Raw genomic sequence first — 15,508 nt, forward strand, 5'->3', positions numbered from 1 at the left:
TATATATGTTCTTTTTCCTATTCTTTTCCATTATGATTTATCACAGGATATTGAATATAGTTCCCTGTGCTTTACAGTAGGACCTTGATGTTTATCCGTTCTATAGGTAATGGTCTGCATCTGCTGATCCCAAGCTCCCAATCCATCCCTCCCCGTCCCCTTTTCCGCTTGGTAACCACAAGTCTGTTTCTGTGTTTCTGAGTCCGTTTCTGTTTTGTAGACAAGGTCATTTGTGTCACAGTTTAGATTCCGCATATAAGTGATATCATATGGTACTTGTCTTTCTCCATAAAGAGCAGTGGATGAAGGTGTGTGTGGTCTCTGCACTTGAGAAGATGTAACAGGGCACGGAGCTGTGTGCTGCAAATAGACCCCCAGTGACACGAGGGACGAATGTCAGCCAGAGGAATTCGCAGCATGTTGGTGACAGAAGTCTCAGTGAAGACGACCTTTGGAAGGGAGATGTGAGCTAATAGACGGACATTGGAGGAAAAGGTGGGAATTGCAGGCAAAGGGAGCTGTGTCGGGGAAGCCCTTGGATGAAAGGTTTGGAGGTGAGCAAATCGTCTGTTTTGTGGCGCGTAGGGCTTCCTTGATAGCTCAGTTGGTAAAGAATCTACCCACTCCATTATTCCTGGGCCTCCCTTATGGTTCAGCTGGTAAAGAATCTGTCTGCAATGCGGGAGACCTGGGTTCAATCCCTGGGTTGGGAAGATCCCCTGGAGAAGGGAAAGGCTACCCACTCCAGTATTCTGGCCTGGATGGAAAACTCCATGGACTGTATATAGTCCATGCATGGGGTCGCAAAGAGTAGGACACAACTGAGTGACTTTCACTTTGTGGTGTGTAGGTCACCTGGAGATCAGGCTGAAGGTAGGGCATTGACTACTGTGAAATCACTCTTGTCTGGATCTTCTCTAGGAAGAGAGTGGAGACTCTGGAGCAGGGAATAACTGCTTCAGAGTGGCACCTGGGCGCTGTGTTCAGCCATGGTGTGAGGGTGATGGATTCAGAAACGGGAGCCAAGACATCCTCTAGAAAATACTGCTAGCATTCCAGGGAATGAATGAACGTGATGACAGTGGGAATGGAGAGGAAGTGGAATCCAGATCAGTTGGTATGTTCCCAGAAATACTTACCACGTTCACTCTTAGCTGAGACCAAGCATTTGGCGGTGTGTGTGTGTGTGTGTAAATTCACTACCGAAGTCATGCGGTACACATTTAACAAAACCAAATCAGCTCTATCCGGGATCCGACCCCATGTCATCTTCACGCATAGCAAATGCTGCTCTGTCTTCAACGGATAGGTTTATCTGGTTAGCTTAGACCTCTACTTTACTTAAACAAAATTAGGCGACATGTAAAACAAGTGATTTTCTTTGTTCTACCAAGGTTACTTATATTCCTTGCTGAAAATATTTTTAACTGATTTGGAATCCATTTTCTTTGCTCTTTGAATTGTTTTTTTAATGTTTAATTGTGAAATATTACAGAGAAAAATTTAAAATATACTTGTTTAATGGAAGCAAGCCAAGCGTTCATGGCAGGATAAATGGATAAAGAAAATGTGATCTATACATACAGTAGATGATTATTTTCAGCCTTTTTTTATGTGGAGCATTTTTTTTTGAAGTCTTTATTGAATTTGTTACAATATTGCTTCTGTTTGATATTTTGGCTTTTTTTGGATCTTAGCTCCCTGACCGGAATTGAATTCGCATTGGAAAGTGAAGTCTTAACCACTGGACTGCCAGGGAAGTCTCTCAACCTTAAATAAAGAAGAAAATCCTGACATAGATGACAATATGAATAAACCTGGAGGACATTATGCTAAGTTAAATAAGCCAGTCACAAAAGGACAAATACTGGATGATTCCACTTACACGAGGTATATAAAGTAATCATACTCATAGAAAAAACAAGTAGAATGGTGGTTACCAGGAGCTGGCGGGAGGCAGAATGGGGAATTATTGTTTACTGGGGACAGGGTTTTAGTTTTGCTAGATGAACAGTTTCTAGAGAGAGGCACTTCACAACAATGTACGATAGTTAATAATCTTAGATTTAATTCTCTTCTTTCTTTTATTATTATTTGCTATGACATCTGTTTTAACCCAATACCATCTTTGTAACCCCCATTTTCAAGTATTTGGAAAAAATAAGATAGATTTTAATGCAGTCTCAACTTTCAGTCTGCTTTTACCCCTTGGAGATAAAGTGTAATTCTTAGAGACAGCATACAGTTAAACCTTTAAAAAAAAAAAAAATCAGTAACCCTTCATAACTTTGCAGATAAATTTAATCCATTTGCATTTATAGTACATCTGAAGCAACGCTTCCAGTTATTTCGGGCATGTGCTTGTATTTAACAAATTTGTAGTTTTTTAAAGATCATCTTGCATTATTTTAATGTCAATTTATCTTCTTCGGCACGGTTTTTTACTTTCTCTTTCCACTTGCCTTGTTTTTGAAATAAACTTTAAGCCATGTCCCTTTAAAGCAAATCAGAAGACAATCTCAGAAAAGTGATCTGTTTGTCCTGGGTTCACTGTGGTCCACACGGTGAGTGTCAGGTCCGTGGAAGCCAGCCAAGTCTGGTCGGTACCGATCTAGTGGAAACAGCCCTACATCACAGGTCATCACAGACTTCCTGTTTTCGTGTGGGTGCAAGTTCCCTTGTGTGAGCAAACTTTTAGAGAGTAGAAGTTATTTCAGCAGCAGCTCCCTGATCAGGTGCTGGATCAAACAATTTTAGACAGAAAGGTGGTGGTTCCATCCTGGTGAAAGAAACTGCCAGAAAAGACTTGGGAGCTGGCCAGACTGGGGTCCACAGCCTAGCTGTGTGCAAGCAGATGTCTGGAGTAGAGGCTCAAGAAAAAGTTTCATCAAATAGACTGGTCACCCAGCTTGGGGGCCACAGGTAAACTTTAGTCTAAATTCACACCCGGAACCCCGATCCCAGGGAGGGAACCCAGGGCGCCTCTCCTGGCACCTACTGAATCTTCAATCTCGACCTTGAATCAAGTCCCCACTTGCTGACTGTGAGATGGGGAATCAATTACCTTCTTTTCCTCCGTTGCGAATGGAGATAAGTGTAGTACACACCTGATATGGCTCTTTCATAGTTGAAAAGTAAAGGGCTAAATTTAATGCAAGTAAAAGAGATTGATTCCACAGGGAAGTTCATGAATCCTAGTTATCATTGTTAGTAGGATTCCAGACCGTGAGCAGGAAGGGATTCCAGGCTGGACTGTCCCTGGTTCTGGGACTAGGGGGAGCTGATTCTCCACTGACTTGAGTGAGGCTGGCCGGAAGCAGTGGGAATAGACTCTGTTCTCTTCATCAAAGATGTTCCCAAAGCTTCCTCCCTGAAGGGCGTGCCTCCCACACCGCTTCTCACCCAGTTCTTTCGTGAAATAGGTTCTCGCTTATCAAAGGGAGAGGGAAAAAAGCACTGCTCATGAATGCTTTGCTCAGAAACTCTGGGGTTTCTTCTCCTTTTCCTAAATTCCTCCCGCTTTCATTTAAACCAAAGGATGTTTCCAGAAACTTCTTAACTTTAGGTTTTTCCCATCTGACTCAATTTCTTGGGAAAGTGCCTCACCTGGTCTTTCAAAGAGGATGACACTGACCTTTAGATCTCTTTGATTTTAAGATGAACACAAATCAGCAGAAGGGGGAAAAAAAAAATACCGCACGTCCATCTGACCCTGACGTACTCTCACAGCCCAGGGACTGCCTCTGGCTTGGCTGTTTGAATAACCTCTGGGCATCCGATCCACCCCCAGAGCTTAAGTTTGAACTCCAGAACAAATATTTGTCCTGTTTGGAGCAAAGTTTGAGAGCTCTCTTCTCTTTTCTTCTTTTTAAAGCTCAACCGTACTGCTCTGCTGTCCCGCTGATCGTGGTTCAGGGGACACTGGGCTCCTCCCCAGAACCCCCGCCTGAGAGCTGGGCAGAGGCACCCGGCATGATGAAGGGGCTCATGTGCTTTTTCCTCTGCTTCTTCCTTTCTGAATCGAGAGGCTTTGAAATCCCCACCAGTGGACTTTCAGAAGTAAGTACTTCCAGAAAACTCTTTGCTGTAGGCCCCCTGTGTGTTTGGTAAATAGAGTGTTGTGTTAGCCGCTTAGTCATGTCAGACTCTCAGCGACCCCATGGACCGTGGCCCACCAGCCTCCTCTGTCCATGGGATTCTCCACGCAAGAATCCTGGAGTGGGTAGCCATTCCCTTCTCCAGGGGATTTTCCCGACCCCGGGATTGAACCCGGGTCTCCTGCATTGCGGGTGAATTCTTTACCATCTGAGCCACCAGGGAAGCCTGTTACCTGTTGCTGTTCAAGGACTGTATCCTGTGAGGGTTGAAAATCTATTATAAAGTTCATCTGAGTAGAAGTGTTCACTGTTAAAATTACTTGGATGTGTATTTACCCTTTAAAGCATTAATGGGCTTTTCATGAGAATTGAGTTCATGGGCTGGCCCCATAGTGTAGCATTTATGGAGCAGAGCCACCCCTGCTTATCTCAGAAACTGGGGATGTTAATTGATCTGATCCAAAAGATGGTTGTAAGGTTTAAGTGACATTCCTAAACTACCCAGCACAGTGTGAACCTGAGCAAGAACTTGATAATTATTAGCTCTCATAACTATTATTATGAAATACCATTATTACTCTTTTACATAGAGTATAAGAAAAGTCATTTTCAAAGCACTCTGGTTGAGGGACTTCCCCGACTCACTGGAAAAGACCCTGATGCTGGGAAAGATTGAAGGCAAAAGGAGAAAGGGGCAGCAGAGGATGAGATGGTTGAATGGCACCACTGACTCAATGGACATAAATTTCAGCAAACTCTGGGAGATAGTGAAAGACAGGGAAGCCTGGCATGCTGCAGTCCATGTGGTCGCAGAGTCGGACATGACTCAGTGACTGAACAACAAACAGCTGATGATCCAGTGGCTAAGATTCCGAGCTCCCAATGCATGCGCCCTGGGTTCAACCCCTGGTCAAGGAACTAGATCTTTCATGCCGCAACTAAGACCCAGAACAGCCAAAAAATTAAAACGGACAGTTGTTTGTCATACCGAAGTGAACAATGATTTCCAAGTTAAGGGCATTTAATGTTCCTGTTAAAGGGGAAGATGGATGAGGCAGTGGGCAGAGTATAGGAGTTATTCCCAAGGAGCTCAAGGTCTTCCCTTCAGACCCTTGATCACCCTCAGTGTGATGAAAGTCTTGGAATGAAAGTCATAGAAGAGCTATTCTGATACTAGAAAAGCCACATGTATTCTGGGAATATCCTGGAAGATGCAGCGGCTTGTGATACTTACATGGTGGATTATGTACACAAATGCCAAAGAACAAGATGGCATATTTGCAAGAAAAAAAAAAAATCACTCTGCCTGCCTAGAAATTATCATATTTTCCAACACTTTGGAAACCACCAGAGTGTGTTGGAAGCCTCACTGATGGAGCCAGGAATTGGAGGCAAGATTTCCAAAGGTGCTTGTGCTTTTTCAGCCACTTACTGGTACTCCTTTCATACTGACATTTCTAACATCTTATTAGACACTTCTGATGCTGCCAAGATCTACGCAACACTTCCCCCAGGTACCTCCCTGTCATTGGTCACTGTCATCTTCAGGCAAAGTGAAAATCGAATTCCCGCATCCACCAAGTTTGGAGATATTAACTCCTAGTTACTCATCTCTGAGATATAACCGGCAAACAAATAGATGAAAGAAATCATTGCAACAGTCAGAGAAAACAACTTTGGCTACCAAAGGGAAAAGAGAAGAGGGATAAATTAGGGGTTTGGGATTAACAGATACACAGCACTATCTATCAAATACACAACAAGGACCTACTGTATAGCATAGGAACTATATTCAATATATTGTAATATTCAACCTATAATGGAAAAGAATCTGAAAAAGAGTAGATATATGTGTGTGTATATAACTGAATCACTTTGGTGCACACCTGAAACATTGTAAATCAGCTATCAATTTTTTTTTAAAAAGACATTATATGAAAAAATGAGATTGCACAGAAATATAGAAAACAAGACAAAATAAAATACTAAATACTTTTTGCCTGTCACCAGCGGCCTTTTTTTCATTGATGGAAATAAACATCCTGATTTGTTTTAAGTTTGCAGACTATGGAGACCATGTGGAGTTGGCTCCAGGCAAATTCCAGTTTGTGCCAGAGAATCGGAGGTATCAGGTACAGTAAACCTCAGTTCCAAAAGGGAAAAGAAGTGAAAGAGATCATGAATGAAAAAATAAGAAAAGGACTGAGATGCTTTTTGCTACATTTTCTCAAGAGCTTGTTTTTCTTAGAAGTAAAGAATCCAGTAGTAGTGTACTCGGGAGAAACACAGTTCAGCTGAAATGGAGGGAAACCTCCACATGATTGTCCATCTCCAAATGCAGTGGTCATGTTGTTTGCTTAAACAATACGTGGCTGCGTGTTGTCTTCAAAGCTTAAGCTTATGGGATGGTTTTACTGTCATATATGGAAGAATTTCCTCCTAGGGGGACATTTTTGGTGGCTTCCTCGTGGGGCCACACATGCTCCCCCACTGGTCAAGGCCACTACTGTCTTGGGGAGCCGCTCAGAGAGCACAGGGAACCTAGCCACGCTGGAGGCCGTCTCCAGTTGTTAAGATTTCACCTTCCAGTGCAGGGCATGTGGGTTCAATCCCTGGTCTGGGAGCTAAGACCCCACATGCCTTGTGGCCAAAAAACCTAAATATAATACAGAGGAATATTATAACAAATTCAATAAAGGCTTTAAAAGTGGTCCATATCAAAAAGATTTAAGAGAAAAAAAAGAAACCCCATAGGTAGACCCTCATGTCAGGGTCTTCATCTAGAAGACAGAACTTAAAGAGCTGTTGAGAATTGCATTCAAAGATCTGAAAAAGACCCACAGACATAGAAAACAAACTCATAGTCACCAAAGAGAAAAGGGGAAGAGGGATAAGTTAGGAGGTTGGGATTAACAGATACACACCACTGTATATAAAATAGATAACCAGGAATTCCCTGACTGTCTACTGGTTAGGATGCTCTTCTTCCACTGCAAGGGGCACGGGTTCAATCCCTTGTTGGGGAACTAAGTAAGATCCTGAAAGCCGTGCAGCATGGCCAAAAAAGAAAATAGATAACCAAGAACTTATATAGCACAGAGAAACATGCTCAGTGTTTTGTAATAACCTATAACGGAAAATAATCTGACAAAAGATAGATAATGTAGAAATAACTGAATCACTTTACTGTACATCTGAAACTAACACAACACTGTAAATCAACCATGCTTCCATTAGAAAAAAAAAAAGTCCAAAAGAAGGCAACCGTTGGCCTTACTATGTCATATAACACCCCCTAAAATTTCAGCTCATTCCAAAGCAGGCAAGCTAAGCTCTACTAACCCACATCTCAGTTATTACTTTAAAATCCATCTGACATTAAATGCTCACCCATTGCTCTAAAGCCAGCCCACTTTCCATGCCACAGGACAGTCATTCATGTGGATAAATCTCTAAGAATGGCAGTTAGAATACAGAATTTTCCATCTGCCAATTACCATGTTTAACTCAGGGGCTACGCCAAGGAGAAGATGCACGCGTTTCAGCTCCCGTGTGGCTGCGTCTAATGGAAGAGACAGACATGCTTTCCCACTGTCTGGGTTTGAAGGAAGGAATTCTGCTGCTATGAAAAGACTCAGACAAACATGTTTTTATTTGAATTAATGAGGTGGTTTTTACAGGATAAAGGTGATCTGTGCTACTCAGCATGAGCTCAATTGAATATTTTCATTTAAAAACATTGGTTTTAACATTGTATCAGAGAATGATGGGCATGCCACCAAAAGACAGCTGAGACACTTACTCACAGAAGCACACCAAGGGGAAACTAGCATTCAAGAATATTTGATAGTTATGTCTTGGTTCCAGTGAATGAATCAGAGCTCAGTATGGAAGGAGAAAATATTTCTTGACTGAGAGAAAACAGTTTTTGCCCTCAAGGTAATAAGCAACACGCTTCTGAAGAATGATTTTATCCAACTTCCTTTCACAGAGAAGTATTTCTGGACAATCTGGAGAAGGGATGGTAAGTGTACTTTGATTTTGTTAAAAATTGATGCCTGAATGACTTTTCTGTTACCTATTATCAAGAAATCAATACGGCTGCCTCCTTTGTCTTCGCACCAAGAGCGTTTACCTGACTTTCGAAATACCTGTTTGCCCAATTCTGTTTGGGAAGTGTGTCTAAAATTCAGCATGAGAGGGTGGAGTGTGTAAGCAACCAGGAGAGATGTCCCCAGGAGCTGAAAATGTTCCTTTTCTTTACTTTGGCAAGTTTTGCCAACAGCACAGGTTTGTTTTTGGTTGTTTGTTTTTTTTTTTGGAATAAAAACTATATATTGATTCCAACATAATGGTCTTGATTTAAAATAGGACACCTAACAGCTTTAGTGAGTGTGGAAAAGGCACTCTTGAACATGAAGTGGCCCAATTCCCTGAGCGGTTTGGTGTATTGTAAGTCCCCTACATACAAACAAGCCCCATTCCAAGAGTGAGTTTGTACGTCCAACAAAGTTAACCTAAGTACACAACCAACGCAATCAGCTACATGTGGCTGTACTGTAATAGGTTTAGAATACTTTTCACACAAATAATACATTAAAAAAACTGACACAAAAAATTAAGAACGTTTTTAATCGGACAGTACAGTACCTTGAGAAGTACAGTAGTATGGTACAACGGCTGGCATGCAGGGACTGGCATGGCGTGAGCAGGACAGAGGGGTTACTGATGGAGGAGGGAGAGGAGGTGGGAGATGGTACGGCTGGAGGGTCGTCAGCAACAGTAGGCAGAGGGAAGCTGCAGCTTCACTCATGTCTGGTATTGATGGCACACGTTCCGGTTCCTTGCTGGAACCAGATGCTCGTTCGCATCTTTGAAAGTTTGTAGCTGCACCTTGAAGGTCCGTATGTATGTAGGGGACTTACTGTAGTTCCTCCTGTGGCAGGAAGACATCAAGAGGAAATTTGTTTCCTTGGCTTTGTGGTCTGAACAGTCAGCAGCTGTGAGAAGCTCTGGGTTAAGGGGGAGGACGGACAAACAGCTGAGCCTGGGTTTTATCTTAGCTTGAGGTGAGCTGGATGTTAACAAGTTGGAAGATTTCATCTTGGGTGACGAAGTTTGGGGAAAATTACACCTAGTATTGAAATAAGTAAAACGCTTCACTGCCACAATCCTGGCAGTTTAGAGGCACCTCCTAAAAGATGCGTGTTTTCAGTGCTTTGTCTTTGAGCATATGGATACTGGAACTGCCTTAAATCGGTAGAGACGGGTTGGGAGCCGGGTCCAGAGTGCTGGACCAGTCACCGCATCAAAATGCCCTCTGCAAGATGTTCTGTTCTTTACTCACATCCATCAGCATTCTCAAGCGTGCGTGCTAAGTCGCTTCAGTCGTGTCCAACTCTTTGCAACCCCATGGACTGTAGCCCGTCAGGCTCCTCTGTCCACAGGATTCTCCAGGCAAGAGTACTGGAGTGGGTAGCCATTCTCTTCTCCAGGAGATCTTCCCGACCCAGATCGAACCTGGGTCTCCTGAATTACAGGCAGGTTCTTTACCATCTGAGCCACCAGGGAAGCCTAGCACTCCTGTTCAAACTATATGTCATGGTTTGTTTTAACTTGGGAAACAACAGGATGACTGGGAAAAGGTGAAATTGCAGTAGATGAGGTTCAAGAAGGTAGGTAGCAGCATGGGGCTTTGGGGACCACCTGTGTGTTCCGCCCCACTGTACCCCTGGAAATGCCTGGGTCCCCCTTCTACACTGCACACCGGCATCCTTTCCTGCCCTCTGGCCCTGTATTCAGAGTTATTTCCTGCCCTTTCATAATCCAGTCTTGCTTCCCCACAACCATTTCCTCCTCATATTCTAACTTGCAGAATCATTGTTAATAGACTCACAGCGCTAGAGAGGCATCTCAAGATTTCTTAAAATAAGAGCAAGATTCTGCCTGCAGGATATCCCAAGAATTTAGGAGAATGCTTAGTAAAAGCTGAGTTATATACTTAATGATGCCTTAGAATTCTTTGTACTGTTATCAAATATGCAAAGAAGTTCTATCATTTTTCTCCAAGTACAGTTGTCTTTTCTTGCCGATTTCAGGAAGATGTTGATCAAGTGACTCTTTATAGTTATAAAGTCCAGTCTACTATTACTTCTCGAGTGGCCAACACTGTTATCCAGACCAAAGTGGTGAACCACTCTCCAGAGCCTCAAAATGTCGTGTTTGATGTGCAGATTCCCAAAGGAGCCTTCATCTCCAACTTCTCCATGTGAGTAACTCCCTCTCAGAACCAGAAACTGGATCTGCTCTGCTCACAGAATCAAACCCCTCCCAGAGTGGACCTTTAGTGCCTCAATGCCTCGTGGCTCCATACCCAGCATCTTTGTTGTGGTTTAATTGCTAAGTTTTATCTGACTCTCTGCTACCCTGTGGACTGTAGCCCACCAGGCTCCTTTGTCCATGGGATTTTTCAGGCAAGAATACTGGAGCAGGTTGCATTTCCTCCTCCAGGGGATCTTTCTGAACTAAGGACTGAACCCAAGTTTCCTGCATTGGCAAGTGAATTGTTTACTACGTAAATCACCAGGGAAGCTGAGAGAGGACCTTGGTGGTCAGCAATTCCAGGGGTTCTCGCTTGCTGTGGACCCACTGGACATTGAGTCATCTTGGGTGGGACCCAATAGTTTGCTTCTGTTCAGAGTAACAGAATTTGCAAAGGATTTGCTTTTCTTTTCTAATGAGTGAAAGCATTCTTGAGCCTGTCTCTATGGCAGTATCTCCCACTTCCTTAGGGAGAGGCCATATGTTCTATTTTGCTTCAAAAACTCTAATCAGACTGCTCTGACTAATCATTGTTGGGACAGATTAGGTGACAGCAAGAGAAGATTAAGGTAGTAGAGACAGAGATGACAAGAGAGGACAGAGGTCCCCCAGGGAGATGTTAGAAAGAGAAACACAAACTTGGCATGGGTCGATCAGCACTTTTCTCCGTCTTTCTTGGCTCTTTTCCACCCTCAAAGGATCCTTAATACGTGGAAGAATGGTCTTACAAACCATGTCAGCCAGAGAGCTAGTGGTTTATCAACCATAGCCCCAGGCGCATTTGTCATTCCAAAGGGCTGCACCGAACAACCCTTAATCCAAACAGTAAACCTGGAAAATGAAGAAACATTTTTAAACATTTTGCCTTGGCGTATAGTTGACCTACAATGTTGTGTTAGTTTCAGGTGTATAGCAAAGTGATCCAGTTACATGGCTACATATGTCCATTCTTTTGCAGATCCTTTCCCCATGTAGGTTATTAAAGAATACTGAGTAGAGTTCCCTGTGCTATACAGTAGGTCATTGTTGCTTATTTTATATATAGTGGTATGTGTGTGTTAATCCCAAACTCCTAATTTATCACTTCCCCTTCACATTTCCCCTTTGGTTAACCACATGTTTGTTTTCGAAGTCCGTTTCTGTTTTGTAAATAAGTTCATTTGTATCAATTTGGGGGGGGGATTCCACATATTATGTGATGTTTGTCTTTCTCTGACTTACTTCACTTAGTTTGATTATTTCTGAGTCCATCCATATTGCTGCAAATGGCATTGTTTCGTTCTTTTTTATGGCTGAGTAGCATTCCAGTGTGTGTATGCACCACATCTTCTTTAGCCATTCCTCTGTGGGTGGACACTTAGGTTGCTTCCGTGTCTTGGCTGTTGTAAATAGTGCTGCTGTGAACACTGGGGAAGAAGCATCTTAAACACAAGTAACAATATGGGAGAGAAGGCTTCTAGTACAGGAGCCTACCTCATCTATCTTAAATCACACTGTCAGATAAAGGAACTCCGTTTATGAAACATGCAAATGTCTCTCTACTTGAAGGTTCTTTCCAGGTGCAAAATGATAAATAATTCATTATGTCCACCAGGTTGGGCTGTTGGCTCGTTTGTTCGTTGTGCTTTTATTCAGACCATCTGTGGCCCCTGTGTCACTTTTTAGGACTGTGGATGGCACGACTTTTACTAGTTCTATTAAGGAGAAAACCGTGGGCCGAGCCCTCTACGCTCAGGCGAGAGCGAAAGGCAAGACGGCAGGACTGGTGAGGTAAGGGCAGGGTCCCCATCCATTGCTGCCTGTGCTCAAGGCCGTTCCCTCCATGGCAGATCAGCCCCAGGAAGGCAGAGACGCTCGTCCTTCTCTGCTACGTCACTTCTTTGTGGTACTTCCCTGATCCCACACGATCCGATTACCCATAATCTCACCTTGCTTGTTTACCATTTAAATGTCTTAAAAATCACTGACTGTTTCTCCTAAGGCTCAAATCACCCTCATTTGACAGCCCTGCTGTTTTCTCTTTAAAACCATAAACACTTCCAAGTTGAGTGATCACATTGGACTTGGTGCGTACGGGAATAAATAAGGCATTAGTGCTGGAAATACATATGCAATTTGAAATAATAGATGTCTTCTTTGTGAAGACTTTTAAAAATGTAAAGAATCCCTAGAATGAGTCTTACCAGCAGCAGGGGAAAGGTGTGCTGTCCTTCGGATCATCTAAACTGAGATTGAGTTCTGACCGTACAGCTGACTCGCATGTGATCTCAAGTGGGTTCCTTACCCTTTATGAACCTCATTTGTCATCACTTGCTAAATGAAGGTCTTGGTGTCAAGTTGACACACAATGATATGTGTCAAGTTCCTGGCATGTAATAGAGGATCAATAACCAGTAGCTCTTTGCAGATGACACTCAGATCTGTAAGAAGCTCTGCAGGAAAAAAGATCAGGTAGGAGAGGGGAGGGGAATTCCAGGCTACTGGAAGGAAATTGACCTAGAAGTTGCTGTTATCTCTACTGGACCTACCGTTCGTTCTCCTAAGCAATGAGCAGGTGGCTAGCCCAGGGCATCCTGGACACCCTCTGCGTAGATTCTACATGTGCTGACCTATGTGGGCGGGCTCGCATCTTTAGGAGCAGAGCTCTCGACATGGAGGACTTCAAGACTGAAGTAAGCATCGCCCCCGGAGCAAAGGTGCAGTTTGAACTTCATTACCAGGAAGTAAAGTGGAGGAAGCTGGGGTCCTACGAGCACAGACTCCACCTGCAGCCAGGACGACTGGCCAAGCATCTGGAGGTGAGCTGGGTCCCCATATGTGCTTTCTGTTCGTCTTCTCTTCGTGGTGTTCCACGCCATGTGACACTGCAGGACAGGGCAGTGTACGGAAATTGACTCTGGGTTTGGAGTAAGGAAGTGCCGCTTCCTTACACGTTTCAAGGCTAGCTCATCTCCTTATTTGCTGAGTCAATTTCCTGTAGCTGCTGTAGCAGATGATTGCACACAGGGGCCTTATGACAACAGAGATGTCTTCTTACACAGTTCTGGGGCGGGGATGGCAGTCAAGGTGTTGGCCAGGCTCTTGGGGAGGGTCTGTCCCTTGCCGCTTCTGTGGTCTGGAAGCTGCTGGCATTCCTTGGCTTGTGGCCTCGTGGCCCTTCATTCTGACCTGTGCCTCCCTGGTCACATCGCCTTCCTCTCTGAGTGTCTCAAATCCCCCTCTGCTCCTATAAGAACATTTGTCATTGGATTTCGGGCCCACCGGGTGGTTCAGGATGATCACATCTCAAGATCCTTTACTGTATCCGCAAAGATCCTTTTCCCAAATCAGGTAGCAGTTTCAGCTTCCAAAGATTTAATGCAGACGTGCCTCTGTCGGGGGGTGGGGGTGGGGGAACATTCAACCCTCTACACTGACCTTCCAACTAATGCCGAGCCTCAATTTTCTCATCTGTGAAGAGAGTCCCATAACATTTCTTAGATTCCTTGGTTCCAAGTGTGATGAGCTTTTGGAAATAGGTGGCCAATAATAGGTCAGCGAAGGTTGAGTTCACTGTCTGTGTCTGCTCCACAGTCCCCCCATTGCACCCCAACTCTCATCACCTGGAGAGCCGTGCCTGTGCAGGGCAGCTTGAACTCACTTCTGCTGTAGTCTTCACCTCTTGCCTTGAGAACTGAGCTGCTCTTTTCTTGGCTCGAAACTTGTTAACATCATGTGAACATTTGTGTAAGAGGCAGAGGAGGACCGGCTGGAAGAAACCCAGGGAAGAACACAATTCACCTGGTCTCTGTTTGACACAGACGAGGGTGAAGCACACACGTTGTAAATTGTCCATAGATGAAGAAGATTCAAGGGGATGAATGGATCATGTAAGATTTTCTTATAAATAAGAGTGGAACGGCATGGGATGGAGTAGAAGAAGGAGAATTAAATTCCAGAGAAATAAAGCAATAGAAAGGGAGCCCTGACTTGCCCAGAGGGTCTTTAAGCCTCCCTGGTGAGATGCATCATATCACACAGGATTTAAAGAACTTGCAGAAGGGATGGTGAAGCCATGACAGGTCATCTTTGGGAGAGCCTGGAGGTGAAAAGAGCAGAGGACTTAGAATTGATAATCGTACTTCTTGCTCAAAGTCTTGAAAGATGTTTTAATGCCTTAAGTAACTTTTCCACTTCTAGGTAGATGTGTGGATTATTGAACCTCAAGGACTAAGATCTCTTCATGTTCTGGACACATTTGATGGGCATTTTGATGGCGTTCCCATTGTATCTAAAGGACACCAGAAGGTACCACAAGCAGTGATGTGACGGAGTCTGAGTGGCCACTGGTTTGCGGGTTTTCCTCTCCTTCTCGGCTCTAGGGGATGGAAAAGTTGTCAGGTGCTGAGCTCAAGGAACTGTGATCCCTGAGCAAAGTCTAGGGCCCCCCACAGGACATACAGAACAAAACCAATTGTTTCATTGCATTGTGACCAGTGTCTGTCCATTCTGAAGCCCATTTTCCCCAAGTCACCCACTGAACCGGTTGCTAAAAGACAGCTTTCACATAATATATAGAGAATTTTCCTTTATCACTGCAAGAGATACTCAGCTTAATTCTTTCTGCCTTAATGGCCAATAGTAACCACCTTTGGAGGAGTCAAAGTCCTTTAAGAACTTTTTGCCAACTCTTTCTAGAGCTGGTGGCCATTTCTTCCATGGGGTGGGGGTGAGGGGGAGGGAGGAATTCTTCGAATCTCTTGTAAAGGACTGAAGCCTGGCCCACAGCACTGAAGGCTGCGAGATGCCCCTCTGATAGGACCACTGATGCTGCTTGGGTGCAGCGTGGCCCTGGACCTTCACCTGTGTGCGTGGGAAGGTGTTCCCCCCAGACAGGGAGCAGGCAGAGACCGGGCTCTGACACCATTGCTCTTTCCAGGCACACGTTGCCTTCAAGCCCACGGTAGCACAACAGAGAAAATGCCTCAACTGCTCCGAGACGATGGTCGATGGTGACCTGGTGGTGATGTATGATGTGAACAGAGAGGAGAAGGTTGGGGAACTTCAGGTGGGTGCAAACAACTCTCAGGGGCCAGCCCTGCCTGAGCCAA

General features: G+C 44.2%; 1 protein-coding gene across 1 annotated transcript in view; it reads left to right on the plus strand.

The window, feature by feature from the left end:
- The first annotated feature begins 3,829 nt into the window (after positions 1-3,829).
- ITIH2 (inter-alpha-trypsin inhibitor heavy chain 2) overlaps positions 3,830-15,508 on the plus strand; it is a 30,854-nt gene continuing 19,175 nt past the window's right edge. The window contains exons 1-8 of the mRNA XM_043884694.1: positions 3,830-4,059; positions 6,155-6,229; positions 8,089-8,121; positions 10,196-10,365; positions 12,084-12,188; positions 13,054-13,216; positions 14,598-14,705; positions 15,337-15,465. Coding sequence (XP_043740629.1) covers positions 3,973-4,059; positions 6,155-6,229; positions 8,089-8,121; positions 10,196-10,365; positions 12,084-12,188; positions 13,054-13,216; positions 14,598-14,705; positions 15,337-15,465 — 870 coding nt within the window. The 5' untranslated portion in view covers positions 3,830-3,972. The remainder of the gene's footprint in view (positions 4,060-6,154; positions 6,230-8,088; positions 8,122-10,195; positions 10,366-12,083; positions 12,189-13,053; positions 13,217-14,597; positions 14,706-15,336; positions 15,466-15,508) is intronic.

This window comes from Cervus elaphus, chromosome 23 (genome assembly GCF_910594005.1).
Source record: "Cervus elaphus chromosome 23, mCerEla1.1, whole genome shotgun sequence".
In the NCBI taxonomy this organism is placed as follows: domain Eukaryota; kingdom Metazoa; phylum Chordata; class Mammalia; order Artiodactyla; family Cervidae; genus Cervus; species Cervus elaphus.